This window comes from Oncorhynchus kisutch, linkage group LG7 (assembly GCF_002021735.2).
Source record: "Oncorhynchus kisutch isolate 150728-3 linkage group LG7, Okis_V2, whole genome shotgun sequence".
NCBI classification, from domain to species: Eukaryota; Metazoa; Chordata; class Actinopteri; order Salmoniformes; family Salmonidae; genus Oncorhynchus; species Oncorhynchus kisutch.
The window spans coordinates 23,814,591-23,826,974 of record NC_034180.2 but is presented as its reverse complement, the minus strand read 5'-3'; the positions used below and the strand labels follow the sequence as shown (position 1 = coordinate 23,826,974).

Sequence of the window (12,384 nt, the reverse complement as noted above, 5' to 3'; positions counted from 1 at the left end):
TCTGCTGCAGGAATGGGAGAGGGGCGAGGCCCATGTTATTGTGCGACTAAGTGAAACACACAGAGTGGACGATGCTAGCTAGTCTCCCTGATGGTGTGAGGTCTTTATATAGCCCTTCCTCTCCTCTCTGCTGTTTCTGAATACTGTGAATAAAACATGCCTTTGGCGTGACAAAGAGAGGGAAGGCTTCCTGTTAGAACACACACACAAACACACACACTCACAAACTGCAGCATCATCTCTAAGAGCATTCACCTCTCGTAAGGTTACCTCTGTTTACGCACCGAAATATTCACAGGGAGAAAGAAAAGGCAGTAAGAGAGAGAGTGTGTGTGTCCGTGTGTGTGTGTGCCTCATTTGTCCTGTTAGTGCTGCTGAGTCATCATGTATTCCAGTGTTTGGACCAGTCAGAGAGGCGTAGTCAGTCCGACTGTCCCAACCTTCACGTTGACCTTTGGCATTATAAAGGACACACTGGTGACCTGAAACTTTGGACCACCTTCCCCAACCTTTCAGTCGATGGATAATCTAGCTGAACTCGGTGCCTGGGTCTGAAATGGCATGTAGTACACTACTTTCGACCAGGGAATGGAAGTAGTGCACTATATAGGAAACAGAGTGCCATTTCGGATGCACCCATGCTTGCTTACAGACAGACCTCTCCATTCTCTAGCTGAAGCTGTGCATTGTCTGTCTGGAGAATGCTGAACATGTGACATCCTGAGTCAGTGTCTGGTCCCGTATTCACAAAGCGTCTCAGAGTAGGATCGCTGATCTAGGATCGCTGATCTAGGATCGGTTTTGCCTTTCACGTCGTGATGAAGAAGACAAGGAGGACCTGACCCTAGATCAGCTCTATGAGACGCATTGTGGATACAGGCCCTTGTTGTGAGAGTGAGTGACTGATCTCTTTGTTGCGGTGGTTGGCTTCCTATGAGAAAGTGACGCAGACCAGTTGACGTATTGCCTGGCCAGGGCTCCACTGCCTCTTGCTCTGTGTGTCATTGATAACGTTGTGTTCCCAGCTAAATATTTTCTCCTCAAACAAGAGTACAATGGTCTTGCTGCTCTCAAAGGTGTCTTACAACATCAATGAAGACGTTGCGTTGTTGATATGGTATGTGTTTCTTGAGGACACCCGTAGCGGTGAAACTAGTATGCAGTTATGAAGCTGTAAATATATTGAATAGAAGTTATTTAAATGAGCGTTGTGGTTCAAATGTAGATGGCGGGAATTGCGGTTGATCTACTGTTTGATCTTGAGACGATCAGAAATGATCCATGTCATGCGTTTCTCTTTAGAGGCATTTCTATAGCACTCTCTTTCTCACTCTCAGCTGTTATAGGGGATGACATCATGCTTTTTCATCTGCCAATCCTGTTATTGGCCCAGTAGGTTTCATTTCCTCCTCTGTGCCTTTCAGTCAAATCTCTTAATCTCCCCTCAAATCTCCCTCCATCTATTTAAAACATACCGTTAGAACCCAAGACCTGACCAACATCTCCACTGTAAGCAATATGCTGTAACAACATCAGACACAGGACATTCTGTTAGCTGCATTCTGGGGACTATTCCTATTTCTAACTGGGTCTTTCAGGATGAGCGTGTCTGTTTTGATTCAATGTCTGTTTGGGTTCAATGGTAAAGTCTGCCATCTAGTGGGGTTTGGTGGACATGTTACAATGTTATAATATTCACTTTTCATCATTCCAGTAGGTGGCACATCTGAAGACCGACAGACAATTGATTTTGACTGAATTTGAAACTTCACTTTGATATTTTAACTTTGAAATAGAATCATGTGCACTGTATCTGAATTGACTGAATTGTATTGTACACAAAGAATGTTGATGCTGAAATGTTTGTTGTCTACTACTGTTTATATGTACAGTTGAAGTCAGAAGTTTACATACACCTTAGCCAAATACACTACTCAAAAAAATAAAGGGAACACTAAAATAACACATCCTAGATCTGAATGAATGAAATATTCTTATTAAATACTTTTTTCTTTGCATAGTTGAATGTGCTGACAACAAAATCACACCAAAATTATCAATGGAAATCAAATTGATCAACCCATGGAGGTCTGGATTTGGAGTCACACTCAAAACTAAAGTGGAAAACCACACTACAGGCTGATCCAACTTTGATGTAATGTCCTTAAAACAAGCCAAAATGAGGCTCAGTAGTGTGTGTGGCCTCCACTGTATGACCTCCCTACAACGCCTGGGCATGCTCCTGATGAGGTGGCGGATGGTCTCCTGAGGGATCTCCTCCCAGACCTGGACTAAAGCATCCGCCAACTCCTGGACAGTCTGTGGTGCAACGTGACGTTGGTGGATGGAGCGAGACATGATGTCCCAGATGTGATCAATTGGATTCAGGTCTGGGGAACGGGCGGGTCAGTCCATAGCATCAATGCCTTCCTCTTGCAGGAACTGCTGACACACTCCAGCCACATGAGGTCTAGCATTGTCTTGCATTAGGAGGAACCTAGGGCCAACCGCACCAGCATATGGTCTCACAAGGGGTCTGAGGATCTCATCTCGGTACCTAATGGCAGTCAGGCTACCTCTGGCGAGCACATGGAGGGCTGTGCGGCCCACCAAAGAAATGCCACCCCACACCATGACTGACCCACCGCCAAACCGGTCATGCTGGAGGATGTTGCAGGCAGCAGAACGTTCTCCACGGCATCTCCAGACTCTGTCACGTCTGTCACATGTGCTCAGTGTGAACCTGCTTTCATCTGTGAAGAGCACAGGGCACCAGTGGCGAATTTGCCAATCTTGGTGTTCTCTGGCAAATGCCAAACGTCCTGCACGGTGTTGGGCTGTAAGCACAACCCCCACCTGTGGACGTCAGGCCCTCATACCACCCTCATGGAGTCTGTTTCTGACCGTTTGTGCAGACACATGCACATTTGTGGCCTGCTGGAGATCATTTTGCAGGGCTTTGGCAGTGCTCCTCCTGCTCCTCCTTGCACAAAGGTGGAGGTAGCGGTCCTGCTGCTGGGTTGTTGCCCTCCTACGGCCTCCTCCACGTCTCCTGATGTACTGTCCTGTCTCCTGGTAGCGCCTCCATGCTCTGGACACTACGCTGACAGACACAGCAAACCTTCTTGCTACAGTTCGTATTGATGTGCCATCCTGGATGAGCTGCACTACCTGAGCCACTTGTGTGGGTTGTAGACTCTCATGCTACCACTAGAGTGAAAGCACCACCAGCATTCAAAAGTGACCAAAACATCAGCCAGGAAGCATAGGAACTGAGAAGTGGTCTGTGGTCACCACCTGCAGAACCACTCCTTTATTGGGGGTGTCTTGCTAATTGCCTATAATTTCCACCCGTTGTCTATTCCATTTGCACAACAGCATGTGAAATGTATTGTCAATCAGTGTTGCTTCCTAAGTTTACAGTTTGATTTCACAGAAGTGTGATTGACTTACATTGTGTTGTTTAAGTGTTCCTTTTATTGTTTTGAGCAGTGTATATTTAAACTCAGTTTTTCACAATTTCTGACATTTAATCCTAATAAAAATTCCCTATCTTAGGTCAGTTAGGTTCACCACTTTATTTTAAGAATGTGAAATGTCAGAATAATAGTAGAGAGAATGATTTATTTCAGCTTTTACTTATTTCATCACATTCCCAGTGGGTCAGAAGTTTACATCCACTCAATTAGTATTTGGTAGCATTGCCTTTAAATTGTTTTATTTGGGTCTAACGTTTCGGGTAGCCGTCCACAAGCTTCCCTCAATAAGTGGGGTGAATTTTGGCCCATTCCTCCTGACAGAGCTGGTGTAACTGAGTCAGGTTTGTATGCCTCCTTGCTCGCACACACTTTTTCAGTTCTGCCCACAAATTTTCTATAGGATTGAGGTCAGGGCTTTGTGATGGCCACTCCAATACCTTGACTTTGTTGTCCTTAAGCCATTTTGCCAAGAAGCAGTGGCTTCTTCCTTGCTGAGCGGCCTTTCAGGTTATATATATAGGACTTGTTTTACTGTGGATATAGATACTTATGTACCGGTTTCCTCCAGCATCTTCACAAGGTCCTTTGCGGTTGTTCTGGGATTGATTTGCACTTTTCGCACCAAAGTAAGTTCATCTCTAGGAGACAGAACTTCCTGAGTTGTGTGACGGCTGCATGGTCCCATGGTGTTTATACTTGTGTACTATTGTTTGTACAGATGAACGTGGTACCTTCAGGCGTTTGGATATTGCTCCCAATGATTTTCACAATTATTTTCTGAGGTCTTGTCTGATTTCTTTTGATTTCCCTATGATGTCAAGCAAAGAGGCATTGAGTTTGAAGGTAGGCCTTCAAATACATCCACAGGTACACTTCCAATTGGCTCAAATTATGTCAATTAGCCTATCAGAAGCTTATAATGCCATGACACCATTTTCTGGAATTTTCCAAGCTGTTTAAAGGCACAGTCAACTTAGTGTATGTAAACTTCTGACCCACTGGAATTTTGATACAGTGAATTATAAGTGAAATAATCTGTCTGTAAACAATTTTTGAAAAAATTACTTGTGTCATGCACAACGTAGATGTCCTAACTGACTTGCCAAAACTATAGTTTGTTAACAAGAAATTTGTGGAGTGGTTGAAAAATTTGTTTTAATGACTTTAATGACTCATACAACCTAAGTGTATGTAAACTTCAGACTTCAACTGTAAGAGCTCCATGAATAATTATAGCACACAGATGCCCATTCATCATTCCATATCTAATTTTCTCTCCTGATTTTTGCATTACCCTTTCAAGGATTACTTTTGTGACTGTTTAAAGGTCTGCTAAAAAAGACTACGTTCTAGCATCTATCCCCATCTATCCCCATCTATCCCCATCTATCCCCATCTATCCCCATCATCCCAGCCTGCGCTTCCTGCATCTCTGCCCTTGTCTGCTGTCTATATTTAGGAGGCCTGTCTTTGTCCTGACCTTGCCATTGTATCATGGAAGAGTTATTCAGTTATAACCATGGGACATAGACCCTGGTGGTGCCAGCCCATGACAGTTATGATAAAGATACAAGTAAAGGATTGACCCTCTGCGTATAACTTGATTAAGTGGACCGCTTAAGCAATCTGTTATGCTACAAGACTTGACATCATGGTGATGGGTGAGAAATGAAGGAGGTTGTTACTATAGTGATACTTTCATTGTGTGTTTGGAAAGAATTCTGCTGTTAATGTAGACAATATGTGAGTGAAGGGAAGTCGATGTTTAGACTGCCCTTAGGTGTTACATAGCTGTTATATCACCCAGTCTCAGTCATAGAGCCTCGCTTAGACCTGGCAACTGCATGTAGCAGCTGCATGTATGAGTGGTGTGTGTGTGTGTGTGTGTGTGTGTGTGTGTGTGTGTGTGTGTGTGTGTGTGTGTGTGTGTGTGTGTGTGTGTGTGTGTGTGTGTGTGTGTGTGTGTGTGTGTGTGTGCGTGTGTGTGCATGTGCGTGCATGTGCGCATGCGTGTGCACGTGTGTGTGTGTGTGTTTGTTCGCAGTGTTAATGTGAAGAGAGAGAAACACAACTGTGATACAGCCAAGTAATGTGATTACACACTTTCCAATACACACACACACACACACACACACTCACACACACACACACACACACACACACACACACACACACACACACACACACACACACACACACACACACACACACACACACACACACACACACACACACCGGCGCAGACATACAGAGACGCCTCAGTGGGAGACAGTTCAAACTCCCACAGTTTTATTTATACTCTAGGATCAGTGTTCAACGAGGTGGCTTGCAGCTGTTTGTAAAACTGTATTTCTAGTGATGTAATCCCAGCGCCGCGGAGAATCCCAGGAATTCAACCATCTCATGTCTCTCTGCAACAAGTGTGTGTGTGTGTGTGTGTGTGTTTGTGTGTGTGTGTGTGTGTGTGTGTGTGTGTGTGTGTGTGTGTGTGTGTGTGTGTGTGTGTGTGTGTGTGTGTGTGTGTGTGTGTGTGTGTGTGTGTGTGTGTGCTTTTGCATGCAGATCTGGCTTTGTGAGGTTGTGTGTGCTTCCATTGGTATTGCTGGTAAAGGCTAGTTTATGGTGTTTGGCTAGCTGCGTACCTTTACTTAGCAACATTAAGACCCTGTTAGTTCAGGCTCCACAAAGGAAAAGCTACGTTACAACGTAAGCTGTGACTACTGAGGGCGCCAATGGCAAAACGTGTAAATAATGTTATTTGTTATAAACTGGATGGTTCGAGCCCTGACTGCTGATTGGCTGTATACCATGGGCATATCATGCCGTATACCACGGGCATGACAAAACATGTATTTTTACTCTTCTAATTACATTGGTAACCAGTTTATAATAACAATAAGGCACCTCGGGGGTTTGTGATATATGTCCAATATAAGGACTGTGTCCAGGCACTCCGCGTTGCATCGTGCGAAAGAACAACACTTAGCCGTGGTATATTGGCCATATACCACACCCCCTCGGGCCTTTTTGCCCTAATTATAGCATGTACAGAGATTGCTTGCACAAACCTGCCATGTAGTATAAGAGATGTGTGATGTCGCCTTCTACCGTTTTGCATGAACTTCTTTGTAAAGTTATGCAACAACATTTGAAACAAGTGATTTAACAAACAAGGACTAGAATCACAGGGCAGTAGAAATGACTCAGATACCCTTGAACTCCCCCTACACCCCCTCTACACCCCACCCACTGCCCCCTGTGGCAGCTGCACCCACTTGGCGGGGGGGTTGGGTTAACTCAGAGAGGAGGGTGAGGTCAAAGCCTAAAATAACCCCCCTAGTGTTGTGAGAGGGGAGGGAGCCCAACCCTGTCCTTCTCCTCCAGTGAGAGATTCAGGTCAGTGTGGATAGAGAGAGACACTCACACCAACCAGAACCTTCTACATGATAGACAAGCTCTGATACCAGTAGTCAGAGGTACTGAACACAGCTAGACAGTACTGGTTGACTTTGCTTTGAATGAAACTTTCATCAGAATAGTGTAGAGGAAAACCCAGAGACTATCTCACGTCTGTGACAGGTAAGGCTGGATAGAACTCTTGGATTTGGACAATATGAGAAGGAATTGTTAATGAATGGGTTGTATAACCACATGATCTTTGAACAGGAGGTGTTTTGTAAAGAGGCCTCTGGACAATATTTGATTCGGAATGGTCAGACTCAGACCAGACTCAGAACCATCTTGATGGTGGTTACTGTGTTTGGGGATAGTTAACGTTATCGCAATTACAGTTGGACTTTATACTAGTGAACAAAAGTGTGTGTGTGTGTGTGTGTGTGTGCTTTTGTCATCAAAGTCAGTCGTGAGCATGCTGCAAAGTGACAGCAGTACAATACCTTTAAACAGCAGCGGTGAAATGTCATGAGTTTCTTTTAAGTAGCTTCAATTATTCAACATCTTTTCAAATGCTAACCAGAGCCATAGGGTATTCACTTTGAAGGGTTGCTTTAATTTCATGATGTTTTTGTCTGTTATCTTGTGAATATAAATCTGCTGCGTATCGAAGACCCATACATAACTAATTGCATTGGATTTGTATGTCTTTGTAGCAATTGTGTGGTTCGTAATAATAGGACATATTGCATAGCTGATAACACTTAGACGTGATAGTTTCACCTTATATGCCCTATTGACAGGTTAGCTGACAGGTCATGCAGATACTTTAATGGAGCGTTTCCTGTGTTAGCTGGAGGTGAACTGCTGTTGAAAGACTTACCAGGAAATACATTTTATGATCCTTCCCTGATATTTTTAACCATTCTGTATTCCCCTGTGACCAGTACTGTACGGTATGTTTATTTTGGAGTTGAGTGGAGCCCAGTCAATCGATGGTAGTGGTGCGTTGGCTATGTGTTTGACCTACATTCAGAGATGCCGTGTTATTTGGAGACCAGGAAGCGACAGAGCCAAGATACCTCTGGCACAGGAACCACAGCCATGTTCTGTTGTTAGACCTGTTGTTATGGAGACCCTGCCTGCCTGGCGCTGGGGGACAGGACAGGTCAAGAGCACGTTCAATTCATTTTTTCCCTGATCTAAATAGAGCCTTTGGCGGTCATTCCATTTTGTCAGCTGGTTATTGTCATGTAAAAGCCTCTCAGTCTCACGGTAATTGACCGTTAATTAACATAAACATGTTTAGCATCTCCAGGCCTCCACGCTTACAAGCCACATACACGCTTTTGGAACATCTACATTAAAAAAAGTATAATTCATCAATTTATTATACACCATCACAATAAATCCATGATTAATTCTAGGCAGGTCTAAAGAGACATTATGTTAGGAAGAAAATTGATTCCAGAAGAGCAGAATATGAGTTGGTCTACTGTATGTTATCTGGCTATGCTCCATGCCATGGGCTGTAGGCTTGTTCATTTAGCAGACAAGATATGCTAATAAGTCCTGTGACATTATTTTATTTTATATGATTTTATAGTAAGAAGAATATTATTGAACTTAGATTAATAAAATGGAAAGGATATTTTTCCCATTCCGGAGCGAGTGCGCATATGAAGTGACTATGTTGAGCGTAAAAAAGTTATCATTTGAAACAGGTCCTGTATGCTAGATTTAGAGTTATTTGGCAACTTTGGTTGTGAATGATACAAACCTTGTCTTAGAATGTCTTAGAAATCAAGACATATATGGGCTGCATGATGCGACTATAGACTATTGATGATTTGAGAAAGTTGCAAAAAAAGCTTGCTCTCTTAAAAACACTATACTGTTTTGATGATAAGTGTTTATGTGATTTTCGATTGCATTTTGCATTGATTTAAGAGTGGTTAGAGGGACAATAGAGCCATGAGTACCAGGCCATTAGGACCTGATGGTACTACCAACGTATGTTCAGAGTGCATAAAAGGAGATTACCGTGAACAGTCACAAAGAATTTAACTGCGGTCAGCGGCCTAGCCTACTGCTGCCTAACCTACTACTGTTTCAGCGGCCTAGCCTACTGCTGCCTAACCTACTGCTGTTTCAGCGGCCTAGCCTACTGCTGCCTAACCTACTGCTGTGTCAGCGGCCTAGCCTACTGCTGCCTAACCTACTGCTGTTTCAGCGGCCTAGCCTACTGCTGCCTAACCTACTGCTGTTTCAGCGGCCTAGCCTACTGCGGCCTAACCTACTGCTGTTTCAGCGGCCTAGCCTACTGCTGCCTAACCTAATGCAGTTTCAGTGGCCTAGCCTACTGCTGCCTAACCTACTGCTGTTATGATAATCTCCTCAATAACCTTCCACTCTGATGTAAACAACTTTCAGTTGTTTCCTGGTAGGAATCTGGTCTGGTGTTAGGGTAGGAGGGCATCTGTCAAAGTGTTGGGTAGGAACACATCTGTCATAGTGAGTCAGCAGCTGATTCCAACACTGTCCCCGAGTCTCACCCCAGGACTGGTGGAGGGGGTAAAGGTCAACCAGAGCCTGACTAAACAGATGCGGCCAAACGTGGGCTGTGGTGCTGCAGTAGAAACTCATTTATTCAATATCAGTAATATCACTACTGTAAGGAAGTATCATCCAAGATGGCTGCCATATTGAAACCCCTCAGAACAGGGCTCTGGGGTGAAGTTGGCCCTAGGTACACATCTAGGGTGAGTTTCCTCTCCCCAAATCCTAACCTTAACTGTTAGTGAGAGAATGTCAAAATTGACTCAAGATCACTGTCTTAGGGAAACTTCACCCTAGTCCTTGAACTAGAGGAAAGAGGAAGAGGAAGTTGCTCTCTTGGAGATGAGATGTCTCAGCAGTATTTTCAGCAGCAGAGCTGAGGGTGAGGAGAGGTTTTAAGAAAGGCTGTTGGAAGGCTGAAATTAGCATCTTAATATTAAATTTCCCTGCCCATCCCAGCCTGCATTGTGCCCTCAGCACCATGGTGACAGGGTGGGAGTTAGGCAGGCTTAGACAGACACTATTATTCTGTTCCTGAGATAGACCAGTATTACCCTGGGTGTCGCTGCACTGACATGCTGCCAGTCCTCCCCTTCGTTTCATATCAAATATCATTCATCGTTAGCCTGTAATAAGTAAATGGGGCAGTATTGTGTATGATTGTGTTGCTGTAGTGTGTAATTGGCCGAAGGGAATATATTTATTCAGTAACTTTTCAGTGTTCAGTACAGTATCTGAATCAGTTTCTCCTATCATCATTGCTACAGTATATCCACTGTCTGTCACTGTAAATACAGTACAGAGGAGGCTGGTCGGAGGAGATATAGGAGGACGGGCTCATTTTAATGGCTGGAATGGAATGAATGGGTATGGTACCAAACACATCAAACACACGAAAACAACGTGTTTGACTCTGTTCCGTTACAATGAGCCCGTCCTCCTATAGCTCCTCCTACCAGCCTCCTCTGGTACAGTATGAGTCTGGCTTGACAGTCCAGTCCTAGCCAGGATGGGCCAGCAGCTGTGCTAGGGAGGGGCTGGGTGGGACGGGGTCAGTTGTCATGGAGTTGTCATTGTGCCGAGACTGACCAGTTAGGTCCAGATCAGACGAGCTGTCACTGGTACATTTGGTATTCGCGCCCTATTGAATGCTGACTATGTCCATGCAACCATGTTGTCAGTACTAACCATGAGCCACCTGCTTCTATTCAGGAAATGGTTAGCATTGGCTAAGAGTCATATGCTACCGTGGAAGTGGATGGTGCCATCAGTAATGGTAGGCCATGGTTGTTCTCAAGGGTATCCATTTTCTCTGCAATGTGCGCTATGTGTAGATATAAATACTCCATTCTTGTGACTTTGACTCATATTTTAAAGATGGAACTTAAATGACTTAATCGTCACCTGCTTCTGCTTTTACTGTCCTGGCAGTGGGACTCACAATCCTAACATGTTTGTCTGCTCCGTATTGAGTCTGATAACTTCCAAGTTTATTTCGAGATTTTTGTTGTTGTTGTTGTTGTTGTAGTTCAGCATATACAAAGACTTCTCATCTCAGGATTGATTTCTCTCCGGTTCTCCTAAAAGCTATGTGACATGCCGAGTCCACTTCAGGGTGCGTACACTGGCAGCCTATAGATACTTTGATTGAAATGTGTACGTTTTGTATTGCGTGAAAAAGAGTGAGCTAACAGTTACATTAGTGATGTCATTCCTGTGTAATTACATCTGTAAGTGTAACAAGTATTGTGGTACATAGTGAAAACTCTCTCTCTTAAAAATGGTGTGTGTGTGTGTGTGTGTGTGTGTGTGTGTGTGTGTGTAGGACATTTGCGAGGACATCTCGGACCATGTAGAGCAGATCCACGCGTTGCTGGAGACCGAGTTCTCTCTGAAGCTGCTGTCCTACTCTGTGAACATCATCGTGGACATCCGCTGTGTCCAGCTGCTGTGGCACCAGCTCCGTGTCTCTGTCCTGGTACTGAAGGAGAGGCTGCTGCAGGGCCTCCAGGACTCCAACGGAAACTACACCCGACAGACAGACATCCTCCAGGCCTTCTCCCAGGACCACGACCAGGTAAATAGTACACACAACCTCTACTACAACTGTACATGTACTACTACTGTACAGTTCTACACAACTATAGTTAGCCTGAACTACACCCGACAGATTTATATAGGCTACACAACCCTGGCATGCACTAGTCTACAATACACACAACAGCTTTTTGTTTGGGGGGGGGGTTCAATTTCTTATTGAATAAGCATAAGCATAAAGAACACTTGTACAAAATGATAATGGCAAATTAAACAATTGATTGAAAGATACATTTGTACAGTGTGGTATCCAGTTCATAAATCTCTGTTCCTCTTCGTTATTAATGATCACCAGGTCTGCAAGTTTTGGTTTGACTGGTGACATCCCCTGGCGGTTTAAGTTAATATAGACCAATAAAAAACTACAACTAAAAGGTTACAAACCTCTCTGCCAATAACAGCTAGTTTATTTTTCAGATGACATATCCCAGTCCCTCCCCACTCAGGGCATGCCCAGACAGTCCTAGCAAAATTATGTCTTGAGAAATAGTTTTTTGCTAAAAAGCTATTTTTGTTTCTTTTTTAAAATAATTTTATGGAAAACTATTACAATAAGGTACTTAATTGTTACCCAGAAATGATTTTATATTGAGATAAAAACATCTGCATTGGGGCTTTAAAGCTTCTGCATCCTTGGAAATAGTTAGTGAGTTGACTACCCATCCACATCACTCTGGCCAAAAGCCACGCCCACTAGTGTTTCTTCTCCAGGATGAGTCTGGATTTGCTTTCCTCCTTGACGTCTTGTAGAATGTGAAAACATTCTGGTCATTCTGATTGGTCCCAGAAACCAATGGGTTGGGCCAGAGACGGGTTACACAAATCATGAATGACGTCATTGGCTTTGATACTCTGA

At 43.9% G+C, this 12,384-nt stretch overlaps 1 protein-coding gene across 1 annotated transcript in view; it reads left to right on the top strand.

Annotated features, from left to right (window-relative positions):
* The window catches only part of LOC109894815 (A-kinase anchor protein 6), a 180,977-nt gene that overhangs the window by 25,930 nt on the left and 142,663 nt on the right, over window positions 1–12,384 (top strand). The window contains exon 3 of the mRNA XM_031828242.1: window positions 11,257–11,508. Coding sequence (XP_031684102.1) covers window positions 11,257–11,508 — 252 coding nt within the window. The remainder of the gene's footprint in view (window positions 1–11,256; window positions 11,509–12,384) is intronic.